Source organism: Myotis myotis, unplaced genomic scaffold (genome assembly GCF_014108235.1).
Source record: "Myotis myotis isolate mMyoMyo1 unplaced genomic scaffold, mMyoMyo1.p scaffold_m19_p_5, whole genome shotgun sequence".
Taxonomy (NCBI): domain Eukaryota; kingdom Metazoa; phylum Chordata; class Mammalia; order Chiroptera; family Vespertilionidae; genus Myotis; species Myotis myotis.
Genome location: NW_023416357.1, coordinates 37,890,569 through 37,904,058, shown reverse-complemented (window position 1 = coordinate 37,904,058; position 13,490 = coordinate 37,890,569). Strand labels below are relative to the sequence as shown.

At 45.5% G+C, this 13,490-nt stretch overlaps 1 protein-coding gene across 2 annotated transcripts in view; it reads right to left on the bottom strand.

Annotated features, from left to right (window-relative positions):
• The window catches only part of MAP1B (microtubule associated protein 1B), a 92,461-nt gene extending 86,705 nt beyond the window's left edge, over window positions 1-5,756 (bottom strand). For both annotated transcript variants that reach the window (XR_004967413.1, XM_036308255.1), the window contains exon 1: window positions 5,481-5,756. Coding sequence is in view for 1 of the 2 variants with exons in the window: in XM_036308255.1 (XP_036164148.1) it covers window positions 5,481-5,664 (184 nt within the window). In the remaining variant the exon portion in view is untranslated. The remainder of the gene's footprint in view (window positions 1-5,480) is intronic.
• Window positions 5,757-13,490: the final 7,734 nt, after the last annotated feature.

Sequence of the window (13,490 nt, the reverse complement as noted above, 5' to 3'; positions counted from 1 at the left end):
AGGGAATAGTAGAGTGCTGGCTTTCAAAAGCAGGTCATCCTGGTCTCTGATGGGTTGTACAGAAGCCAAGATAAATTCCTGGCCCTTTTCTGATAACTCCCCCCACCCCCCACCCCTGCCCCGCCAGGAAGCAACAGGTCAAGCTCTTCCCTGAGGCTTTGCTACTCCAACACTCCATGGAGACTGTGCTCCTTACTGGCTTACCCAAGTGGGGGCAAAACAGTAACTCCATCCTTTGGAGGAGACAAACCTCCACTTTTTAAACTATGGCCAGGCATCCTGAGAACTCTCCCACCTGATCTGGAAGGAGTGCCATCACCCTGTCACCAGTTCTCCAGTCACAGAGATCAGGGGGTAACAAAGGATCTTTCTCTCTCAGCTCTCCAACCTCAGGGGGTAGTAGTGCACAAAGGGCAGGCTAGAGTGCACATAAAGTTTTAGGTGGAAAAAGAAGAAAAGGCTGTACGTATGTGTATGTATGTGTGTGTATGGGGGGAGGGGGGGGTGTCACTGTCATCACAGGAGAAGTCAAAGTGAACAATGAGGAGCCAGGTTCCCTAACTTTATACTGGTTAGATCCGGCCAAGTTTATCAGTCATGCAAGCATTCCGCAGGATTCTTTCATGAAACCAACAATTTTAAAAAAACACCTTCCATTTAAAGGCTAAAAGCTATATTCCTAAAAGAGGCAGTAGACTGAAGAAAGCAGAAGCTCATGACCATGCATTCCATGTTGAAATGGCCCGTGTGTTCTATCTGACAGTTACTTGGGCCTTTGACAAGTTGATTTTCCTCCATGAGCTTCAGTTACTCCCTCTGAGAAACTGGCTTTTCAATATTTTCTACAAGTATCTAAGTGATTAACCTGTACCCCTAAGATTCTGCTTGTAAAACAATGCTAAAAAGTGATCAAGTCAGGTTGGTATCATAAACTAAAGAAACAAAATTAAAACAAAGGAAAGGCTAAATTCAAGGTTTTATTTCTCAGATAAAAGTTGTCCTATTTTTTTCCTTGACCTAACCTTTGATTTACTTTCTTCCTTTTCTTTAACCCACAACGTGACGTTCATAATATATATTTTATGTATCATGCTAACAACATCTTACATTCGGAGCTCATCGTTTTCAAACATTGATGATAAATAATATTAGTAAATATCACAAACAAAAGAAGTGATTTATAATAATTTATTTTATTGGTCTAAAAGTTATAACTTATTTAAAAAGTAAGCTTTCGGACAAGATTAACAATGAATCATCAATTGAATGACCTTAAATTTGGGAAATGGCTTACATTTCAGCATGGATCATAGAACCTTTGATACCATTAAGCAGTGCAAGCAGAAATCCATCTGCCTTCTGACTTTCAAAAGTATAAATACGAATATAATAAATTTAACACTCTCTAACATTTCTTTTAATTCCCACCGTGTGTTGATTTTTTTCCCTGTTGAAATAAAATGAAAACCAAACCCCAATTTTCCTGGGTTCTTAATTCTATTAGCCATCTTAGACTGAAAATATTCAATTAAGATAACCAATGTATTAGCTAAAGTTGCATCTAAAAATTCAAGGCTGCCCTTGCCGATTTGGCTCAGTGGACAGAGTGTTGACCCACAAACTGAAGAGCCCTGGGTTCGATTCCGGGCATGTACCTTGGTTGTAGGCTTGATCCTTGGCCCTGGTCGGGCCCATGTGGGAGGCAACCAATTAATGTGTCTCTCTCACATGGATGTTTTTCTCTCTCTGTCTCTCCCCTTCCCTTCCACTCTCTCCACAAAATCAATGGGAAAATATCCTGTGGTGAGGATTAACAAAAGAAAATTTAAAAAATAAATAAAAATCCAGGGCAATAGACGTTACACAGTAGACGTATCTTTTTATGAACAAATCTTGCTGATTCCCAATGCTACCCAGAAGAAGGTTACACTCTTTAATAGTAATTGAAGGCATTAAACTGACAGCATTCCTTTGAAACAATAAAATGAAGCAGTGACAATTCCTTTCACAAGGCTTCAGTTTGCAAGGCATGGATGCAGGTAGTCTAGGTCCTAAAATAAACTGGAGGAGTGGGGGCCCTGCTAAAACAGGATGGTTGTTAAGTTCATGTTGGGGACCGATTAGAGACGGGTGCAAAAAAGGTTCCAAGAAGCTGTAGGTGGTGGTAACGACAATGATTTGGCATAAAGTCCCGCATGACAAATGAAATAAATCTAGACCAATCGGAGGAAAGACTATTGTTTCAAGCTTGAGATGAAATGACCAAACCTTACATTTTCCTTCTTGAATACAACTGAGTGACGATCTCTCTTCCTTGGTTTCAAGAAGCATTTACTCAGCATCCACATCGGGATGTTTCAGGCCTGTTGATTTACCGCATTACCACCATCTCTCTACAGATTGGTTTTCTAGGCTTCCTCAATAATCGGATGGGGGGGGGGGGGGATAACAAATTAATTAATTTAATTAAATAAATAAATAATCGGATGGCAAAAATCCAAGTCACCAGGGTCTCCAAACCCACAGAGCACCAGTTGAGGTGGGGGGGCGAACAGGAAGCCAGAGTGACAGATGCTGAACTGCTTTCCCAGCCTGCAGCACACAATCAGAGCCACAGCCCCTGGAGCATCTCCATCTTGCTTCACACGGCCCACAGGCACCAGCAGCCACAGCGGTGGTATCAGAGTGACCTCTGGAGGAGGCCCAGCTGGGGCCCCAAGGCCCAGGCAGCAGCGTGTCAGGCCTGGGGAAACGGAGCTGGCCTGTCCTGTTGCTAAGTCATCTCACACTGTCGGAAAAGCTATGGGACCACTTAGCACTGGAAGGCCCTGAAGCCTGAGCTGCATCCGAGACCCCAGGGCTCAGGAGAGCAATCTCCAGAGGGAAGCAGCATCTGTTCCTGTGTGTAAGGAAATGGCTCTGCGACTCACTTGGTTGATTCTTAATGGGATCAATACAGCCATTTCGGAGTTTCATGCAAAACCTGACCAAATTAGGGAATGAAAACTCAGGAAGGCACGGTGATTGGAAAGGGAACGTGAGGGGTCTTCTGGGATTCCAGAAATGTCGGGTTCTTGCTCTGGAAAACACAGGTGTTTCCTGTGAAAATTTTGTGAAAATTCACCCAGTTCCTCATCTATGATACTTGCCTTTTCCTCTCTATATACCACGTCATTAAAAATGTTTAAAAATGAAAAGAAAATGTCAGGAAGACAAACCTGAACTTTATCACTAAGTGCTAGTGGTGTAAAAAAGAGGACATGTGTCCTTAAATGTGTCTCTTTTATCCTCAAACGGAAGCAGCTTGAATGAACCCCGGAGGAATGAGATACTGAAAGGATGATCAGCTGAGTAACAAAGCAGGGAGATAATTATGGTGGGAAGGTGATTTCTGAACCACCTCCCTGCATGGGCGCAGCCCACAAGTGGATGACTATACAAAGGCAAGCTCTGGACACTGCTGTTTGATCTCCCTCTGAGGTCAGCCTGCCCTGCGCTAACATAATGACAGGGCCAGAAACCCAGTGCTGCTGCAGGGGTAGCACTTCTGTCACCAGTGGTGTGACCTTGAGCCGGTGCCCTCATCCTTCCTGCCTTTCTGGGCCCTCATCTCTAAAATGGGGCTGATGGCCCCTCTCCTGGCACCACCTCGGATGGTTATGAAAATTTTATAGACAGAATAGCACCTCTTAAAAGTATCATTATCCCCTGGCAATGGTGCTGACACATACACACGCAAAACAAAGCATTTTTTTAAAAGCCATAGTCATTGATTCATAAAGAGCCACACCCAAAGTCAGTACATGTGAAATTTTCCAAGGAGATAATGTGCAAATACATTAAATTAGAACAGATCAGATTAAAAGCTCATAGTTTGAAAATAAGGGTTATTGAGATGTTTGAATAAGGCATGTCACTACTGAAATCTTTTATTCTTGATTTTTTTTCCCCCGATTAAAATAGTCTTAATTCTGCTCACTTTTTCTTTTTCTTTTTTCCTTTTTTAGCTGAAAGGGAAAAATCTGTGCCTTAAAGTTAAACAAAAGAACCAGGTCTACAACTCCAGTCCCCACCCTGCAGCCTTTTGTTCTGGGGACAGCCAAATGCAGAGGCAAATGACTGACAATCGTTTATTTTCTCATCTAAAATAAGGTTTTTCTTTTGGCTTTTGGGGGGGGGGGGGGGGCGGGGACGGGGAACTGGGGCTGGGAGAACGCCCTTTGTCCGCCCCGGGCTGCCGTAGAGACCGCACTGCGGACTGCACCACGCCCACCCGCCGGTGTCTCCTGGCAGAAAAGCTCCAGCCGAACCCCCAGAGAAAAGAGCGCGGGCTGGGGCTGCGGGGGGACCCGGCGATCTCCGTCGGGGGCGAGGGGACGTCTGGGACGCCGGGGATGAAGGGAAACGCAGAAACCAGGGCTGCCAACCGGGGACTTGGAGCACAACAAAGCTGGGCTCAGGGAGAGGTGGGGGCACGCAGCACCCCCGAGCCCGAGGCCCAGGCGGGCTGAGCCCGAAGGGGGCGCCGCAGTGCGGAGGCAGGTGGAAGCACTGCGGCAGCCCTGGTGGGGCTGAGGGGCGGGGCGGTCCGCGTGCCCGAGGCGGCGCCCGTGGGACCCTCACGGCCACGCCTGGGGTCCCCGGCGAACCGCTATTCGGCCTCTGCAGAGCGCGCACCGGGAGAGGCGCTGGCCCTGCTCGCCCCCCCCCCCCCCACTTGCCCTCCAAGCCATCACTCTGGAGGTTGAGACTTTTAAAATAAGAAGCCCCACCCCACAACTTGGGGTCCCATTGTCCTTTCTCAAAGCTGTAACCAAGGTCCCAGGGGCGGTAACTAGGCAGGCGCCGTCAGGGAATGAAGTGCAAGCGGCTCTCCATCTGCGTCCTGGGGGAGGCGGGGGGGGGGGGGGGGTACGGGCGTGGCTATAGGACTAGCCTAGTCATTCCAAGGAAAGAAAAGATCCGAAGGTTGTAAGCCAGAGAAAGGCATTTCTCAGGGGCCGAGGTAGCTATGCTGAGGATGATTCCCACGCGGGCCCTGGCACATGGTGCTTCAACCTCGGGTCGGGCGGGGATGGGGGTGTCCATTATTTTGTGGGGTGAGAGAGGGGTCGAAAGGAGTGGCTGCATAAGCCCCCCACCCACCCACCCCTTGCTTCCTGTTACAGCGGCTGTATTGTGGCCTCTGCTCCTCTGACACCTGCATTTCATTTAGCGGGAGAGGCGGTGGCTAGCTCGGATCTGCAGACCCAGCCTGGGGGCAGATCCCTCAAGGTTAGGAGACTCCCACTGGGTCTCAAATCAAATTCACATGATTCTCTGAAATCAGCTCACAAAACAGTCCGGACCGTGTGCGGGGAAGTGGCGGGGAGAGGTGGGTGCGGGGCGCGCCCGCAGAAGAGGGTGGCCGCTGCGCCCTGGGTGGGGTCGCGTTTGTGCGTCTCCCCGAGCGCATCCCGAGGGGGCGCGGGGCCTCTTACCGAGCTCAATGTTGCCTATGGCGCGTCGCAGGTGTTCCTCGGTCACTATCTCGCCGACAACCACCAGCAGGTAGAACTTGCTGTCGAGGAAGCGATGCGACAGGCTGGGCGAAGTGGACGCCGCCGGGTTGGCGGTGCTGCCGGACAGCTCAGGCTCCGCGGCTTCCACCACCACGGTCGCCATCCTGCCGGCCCGCTAAGCCTCGGCGAGGTGCCCCGCTCCGGCTGCTCCTCTCCTCTGCCGCAGGAGAAAGGATTATCTCGGAAGGTGCCGTCTCCGCTCCGCCCCCTGCGTCCTCCCTCCTCCTGGCGCGGTGCACCGCCTCCGCCTCCGCCCTCTCCTGGAGCGGGAGGCGGAGCGGAGTTGGGAGTGAGAGCGGGAGGGGCGGCGCCGCTTTTATATGGAGACCAGGCTAGGAGCGGAGGAGGAAGAGGAGGAGGAAAGGACCACCCGGCACATCCTCACGCGGTGGCTGCCTCCTCTCCAGCAGCCGTTGGCCCCGGGGCTGATGTCATCTGCAGCAAATCATCTCACTCGCGGCCCGGAAGCTGGAGGGACGAGGTGTGCGGACAATGGTCAGGGCCGGGCCGATAGTCAAAGGGTTGGGGAAACCGAAGGACCCGGGTTGCGGTTGTGAAAACGCTCCAACCTACATCCCCCAGACTGCCCCCCACCCCACCCCGTTCGTGCTGGAGAACGGGATGGTTTTCCGTATGCAGAATGGGGATGTTGATCTTGTCCAAGCTGCACAAGTCAGGCCTCTGCCTGGTGGCCTGTGATGAAGCCAGGTTCTCAGGAGCTATGATAGCATAGCGGGCATGGTGTTCAAGGTACCCCGCCCAGCAAGACAGAATCTATCTTTTCTTTGGCCTTGTGGAATTAGGAAGACATACAGGACTTACCAGAATACATCACTTAAAGAATACATCACTTAAAGAATACATCAAAAAATGCAAAAACTAAACCTATTGTTCAGGGTTTGGACCTTACTCTGCAAGGCCCAGTGATGAAAATACCCTGGCTTTGTGGTATTCATAGGAAATGAAAGGAATACAGATGCATTAGCCTACATACAGATTTCTTTTCTTAAAAATGTGCTGAACAGATAGTATCGGGCATAACAGAGAATAAAGAGAAGATACTGTCTCTATCCAGCAGGATTGCAGTAACTATAATGTACTTTTCAGTTCCTTAGGGAACACACAAGCAAAATTATTTCATGTGACAATGATGTCTTATAAAATATATGAAGCATTGGGAATTTTGATTGCCTTTGTCTATGTTTAGAAGAACTCATAAAAATGTTTTCTAAAGGCAGCCCATCTACAGCCATTTCTCACAAACATATTGAATATAGCTTCTGTCCCAGGAAAGGCGTGGTGGTGATAAGGAAGGAACAAAATGTCAGACATGGTACCATCATAAAAAGCTGAGGGATTAGAGGCTTAAGAAAGAGGAGTGGGCGGAAATTAGAGCAGTCAATACAGATTTAATACTAGAATGCATGTTAGTTTAAAAAAATCAACTGGATATGCTAAGATTTCCAAAATAGTTTGTTGCCTTAGGTATTAACAACCATGACTTATTGGTGATAAACTTTTGCTCTGAGCTCTTTGCTGAAACCCTGGCATAGGAGACATGTGGACAGCCAAAGGCTATGGCCCCATCCTGCATACAGGCCAGCCTGTCAGTAGGGAATATCTAAGATAACTGTCTGGCCCACAGCACTTGGGACCTGTGACAGGCTTGCTGGTGAGGTGCATTCACCAGTGAACAGTGACAAAGAGTTTCCAAGTTAAGTGGTAACAGATTCTGTCTTGGTCACAAGAAGGCATTTGGTTGCTGTTAGAGAAGTGAAGCCAGCACCAGAGACCATAACGGGGAGGAGTTATGGTGAGGAACACTGTTTTCCAAGTCAGCCATTGGAGGTCAATGTCATCTAGTGCTTATGTTCCATTTCTCTAAACCACTATCACTTTTATTTATGTATTGGTTTTCTTTAGCTCTATTTCTTTTACTTAGTTTTATTTTTGTTGTTTTTAATATATTTTTATTGATTTCAGAGAGGAAGGGAGAGGGAAAGAGAGATAGAAACATCAATGATGAGAGAGAATCATTGATTGGCTGCCTCCTGAACACTCTCCACTGGGGATTGAGCCTGAAACCTGAGCATGTGCCTGACCGGAATCAAACTGTGACCTTCTGGTTCATAGGTCAACGCTCAACCACTGAGCTATACCTGCCCGGCAGGGGAATGCAGTTTTAAAGTCACTTGAATTAATTCTTTTATATATGAGTATGAATAATTAGGTTTATTTGTTTTGTTACATTTTCAGTTTTTATGAATTGATTTTTTAAAAATATATATTTATTGATTTTAGAGAGGAAGGGAGAGGGATAGAGAGATAGAAACATCAAATATGAGAGAGAATCATTGATCGGCTGCCTCCTGCATGCCCCCTACTGGGGATCAAGCCTGCAATCCAGGCATGTGTGCCCTTGGTCAGAATCAAACCTGGGACCCTTCAGTCCACAGGCCGACTCTTTATCCACTGAGCCAAACCAGCTAGGGCTGAATTGATTTTTTGTATTTAACTTTGCTTTACTATTATGTAAAATATGTGTTTTCAAGGTCAAATCTACAAAACAATTGTATTCAGAGAACTTCAGTCTCTATCCCTTTCTCTTCCACCCTGTTCCCTGACTTCCTATAAATAACTCTTTTTCCTTGGCTTACTTGGTCTTCCATTTTTAAAATGTTTATTTTTTAGGTAAACGGCAGCACATCCAGTATACACACTGTTTCCATTTTGCTTTAACAAATATCCTGGAAATAACTTCTTAATTACATGAAGTTAATATTTCCCATTCCTTTTTATAGCTGCATATTAACCCATTGTCTTTATTTACTGTAATTTACTTAATCGGTCTATTATTGATTGGCATTATTGAGTTATATCTAGTTCAATATCTATTATAAACTAGAAGTGGTTATAACTATTGTTTTGTTCCTGCGCAGCACCAATAGTCACCTGACTGGAATCAGCATATCCACATTCCATCCATGCTTCACACCACATGGAAGGTGATCTTTTCTGACCTGGTTATGTCACCTCACCTCAATAAAAATTAAGCTCTGAGTGTAACCTGCAAGTCCCACAAAGTCTGGCCCCTGTTTATCTCCTCAACTTTATCTAGCACTCCATTCATTTTTAGTTTTCAGCTTCAGCCGCACTGAACTTATATCAGGCCATGCATCCTTCCAACGCAAGACCTTTCTCCATACTCTTCCCCCGCCCCCGCCCCCCTCCCCACAAAAGCACTGACTAGTTAACTTCACCTGTTAATGTCTACTTGTCCTGCAGCCATCCTTCCCTAGGGAAGCCTCACCAGATCAGTTAACCTTTTTATATGCACTTTTAGCCCCATGCTCCACTTCTTATTTGTAGCACTTAGCATTATTGCAATTTTATATTCTTATATGTAATTACTAGAGGCCTGGTGCATGGCCTGGGGGGTTGGGCCAAACCGGCTCTCTGACATCCCCTGAGGGGTCCTGGATTGTGAGAGGGTGGTAAGAGAGGGTAGTGGAGAAGAAATATATATTGGCCTATTTTTCTGACTTTTCCCTTAAAGCAGAAAGCCTTCTCTTTTTTGGGCTCCCTCCTCTCTGGTTCCGAATATGTCACCCGAGAACCGCAGCTGCCAAGTCACCGCAGCTCAGCAGCTCCTGCGTTGAGTGTCTGCCCCTTGGTGGTCAGTGTGTATCATAGCTACCATTAGGTTGGCCAGTCACTTAGGCTTTTATATATATAGATTAAAATTTGTCTATCTTCACTGCCGAACGCTCTGCTCTAGAAGACCAGAACCATGTCTATCTATCCACACTCATATATACTCACCAGCTCATCTGAGAATTCCAAGTGCCCAGAATACACATTGATTGGTTGCCTTCCACACTCGCCCCTACAGGGCAGGGATCGAACCTGCAACCCAGGTACGTGCCCTTGACTTGGGTATCAAACCTGAGATCCTTCAGTGCTTGGACCGATGCCCTAAACACCTAACCACACTGGCCAGAGCAAGCATTTTTATTTGCTTTTATTTATTTTTTAACTAACTGCATTTTTTCCTTAAAATATGCCCTTTTTTTTTTTATTGGGCTGTTGGTTTTATGTTTGTTGATTTGTAGGAACTTCTCTGTCTCTCTTTTTTTTAGAAACTCTGTGTACAAGTTTATGGTGAACATATGTTCCCATCTCTTTTGGTTATATTCCCAGGAGTGGAATTGATGGATCATATAATAACTCTATGTTTAACTTTTTTGAGAAACTGCTGTAGAATCTATTTATATAGCCTTTTTACCAGTATATGGTGCTCTGTCTGTTAAGTTTGTATCCATTTATGATGTCTTTGACCATATAAAATATTAAATAAGGTATATTATAAGGTTAAACCAATATTCTTCATTTATAAATTATTGGGGGTTGTCCTGCTTAGGAATGATCTTTTACCCAAAACCTTAAAACTATTCTAATAATTTTACAGTTTTGTTCAAGTGAGAGAGTACTTAATTCAGACGATCAATAAAGGTTCATTCATAGAGAAAGAAATATTTGAAATTTTCTTGGAAGAATTTTTTATCAATAAGCAAGAAATAGAGAAAGAGCAATCTACAAGAAAATGGCATAAGCTAAACAACCAGAAGAACTATACTGAATCTATTCTTGAAAACAGCTTACTCCTCCCTTCTTTAATGCACAAATGCAGCTCACTGAACACACTGTGCCCTGCTTTTGTCACTTAAGATATCTCTGAGCCCTAGCTGGTTTGGCTCAGTGGATAGAGCATCGGCTTGCAGACCAAAGGGTCCTGGGTTCAATTGTGGTCAAGGACATGTACCTTGGTTGCAGGCCCCTCCCCAGCCCAGGCCCTGGTCAGGGCATGCACAGGAGGCAATCAATCAATGTGTTTCTCTCACATCAATGTTTCCCTCTCTCTTCCACTCTTTCTAAAAGATCAATGGAAAAATGTCCTCAGGTGAGGATTAACAACAACAAAAAAAGATATCTTTGAAATATTTCCATAATTGTCATAAAAAGCATTCCCATTCCTTTTGACCTATGCACCAAATCCCATTGTGTGCAAATATAATAATTTGTCAGTCTTCTATTTTTATCACTCCTCTATTGGTGATTTCTTCCAATCTTTTGACAATATAAACAATGTACAGTAAATAAGGTTCTATATATGTCATTTCCCATAGGTTAGAAAATAACCATAGGCCCTAATCGGTTTGGCTCAGTGGATAGAGCGTCAGCCTGTGGACTGAAGGGTCCCAGGTTCGATTCTGGTCAAGGGCATGTAACTTGGTTGCAGGCACATCCCCGGTAGGGGGTGTGCAGGAGGCAGCTGATCAATGTTTCTCTTTATCCTTCTCCCTTCCTCTCTGTTAAAAAATCAATAAAATATATATTGTTTTAAAAAAGAAAGAAAAAGCATTTTTAAAAAAAGAAACCATAGGCCAAAACCGGTTTGGCTCAGTGGATAGAGCGTCGGCCTGCAGACTTGGGGGTCCCAGGTTCGATTCCGGTTAAGGGCACTTACCTGGGTTGCGGGCACATCCCCAGTAGGAGATGTGCAGGAGGCAGCTGATCGATGTTTCTCTCTCATCCATGTTTCTGACTCTCTATCTCTCTCCCTTCCTCTCTGTAAAAAATCAATAAAATATATTAAAAAAAAGAAGAAGAAACCATAGGATAAATTCCTTGCAAAATTACTGAGTCAAAGGATATCCATGTTTGTAATTTTGGTAGAGGTTGAAATTTACCCCCTGTAGGTATTGTACCAGTAGGGACTTTGACCAGTAATATAGGATTAGGCTTCTGATTTCTTACAAAATAAATATTTTCAAACTTTTTGATTTTTGCAAGTTTAATTTCAGTTGCATTTCTCTTATTATAAGTGAGGCTGTCTGACTCCATCTATATTTTCTTTTCTGTGAACTTTTTATATTTTTTGCCCATTTTCCCATTGGACTGCTAGTATTTTTCTTTCATTGATTTGAATGTATTCTTTATACATTAGGGAACTTAGCCTTCTTCTTTAATATGACTTACAAATATTTTTTTTTCTCAGTTCGGCATTTGTTTTTTCATTTTGTAAATTGTAGATTTTGCTGTGGGAGATATTTTTTTATGTAGTTAATTTTAGCTATTGTTTCATTTGCGGTTTATGGATTTGTGTTATAATTAGAAAGATCTTTGTCATTCTGAGGTTATGTAAGAAAAATTCTCCCAGAGTTTATCTAGTACTTTTAAGACTTCATGTTTAATATTTCGGATTTATCCAAATGAAGGCTGTGAAATATGGATCCACTTATTGTTTTTCCAGTTCCACAGTTGCTGCTAGAAGACTTTGCAGAATTTTTTAATGATTTGCTAACTTATCTTTCTACCCAGTAGATTTTGAAATGTGTCAGAGCAGAAACTTCGATTTCATGTTTTCATCCCCTCACCCACTCTGCCCTGAAATCCACCTCAACGTCAGCCTCAAGCTTCATCTAGTGTCCAGCAAAGAAACACTTCTTACTTCTGCACTTCCTGACTGCCAGGCAGGTAGGATTCTTCCTGCCTGAGCTGAGGCGAGGCCTACCTAGGGAGTGGCTGAAAATGAGCCTGGGAGGTTTTCAACCAGTGCCTTTTTATTAGGCTCAGGCTCTTATGAAGTACAAATGCCAAGTGAGTCATACCGACACATGCAGAGGATGGCATCCTGAGGGGAAGAGGATTATAGTGGAAATGGCCAAGCCGCTGGAGCCGGAGCTTCTCAGCTGGCACTGCCGACAAGCAGCCACTACCCCAGCGCACAGCAAAGCAATGACAAGCCAGGCTTGTGCAAGGTGGAAAGCTGCAGACGCGAATGTAGGCTGCTTTCCTGGGCCACGGACAGCCCCCAGCGACAACATTTTCTAAACAGGAAGCCATTGTGGAGTCCAGCCAGCTCGCAGGAAGGGAATCCATTGCTCCATAGTGGAGGTGCTCTGGGTTGGAGGCAGGGGGTCCTGTCCCAGGACTCTGGAGAAAGCATCTGGAGGGCACCAGACCCGGGAGAAGTGGCTCACGGGTTCTCTGTTGAGCACTAGCAGCGCCAGCTGAGCCCTGGCAATCTGCCACACATAGGCCCCAAGAGGGCACAGAGAGTTGGCTCCTGGCTCAGGTTAGTCAGGAAAGTAACATGCACACATACAAATATGGTGTAAGACAGCAGAAAGGAAAGCCCCAGAGGGTCCGTGCTGCTCAAAGGAGTGTGGAGGGAGAAGCAGGTGCGCCCAGCCTGGGGGACCAGGAACACTGGGAAGGAGGAGGTGACAAAGAGGCCTCCAGCAGCCTTGAGAGTGCTCAGCTTTGGGGGAGGGGAGGAGCTGAAGGCCGCTTCATGAGGCTAATAGGAAGAAAGTGGGTGGAGTAGTGTGGTAGACACAACAACGGCCCCCGAAAACAGCCATGGCCTACTCCCTGGAATCTGTGAGTACATTACTTTTCCTGGCAAAGTGGGCTTTGCAGATGTGATTCACAGATTTTGAGATGGGGAGTTTACCTCAGTAGACGCAGTATAATCATAGGGTCCTTAATAAGAGGGAGATAGGAATGTTTGAGTTAGAGGAGATGTGATGATGCAAGAGAGCTGTGATGAGGTGAGAAGAAGAGACAGGGAGATACTGAAATGTGAAGGTTCACTGATGGCTCTGAAGATGGCGGGAGAGGCCATCAGCCAAGGAATGTGGGCACCCCTAGAAGCTTGTAAAGGCAAGAAAGGAAACTCTGCCAACACCTAGGACTTCTGACTCCTAGAACTGTAAAGTAATAAATTTATGTAGTTTTCAGCTACTAAATTTGTGGTAATTTATTAACACAGGTGGGTAAGACACTTTGAAAGACATAACTCCTTGGGTAATTCTGGGAAGTTGCCATGTAGCCTGGCATTCTGGATGGCTGTGCCCAATCCCA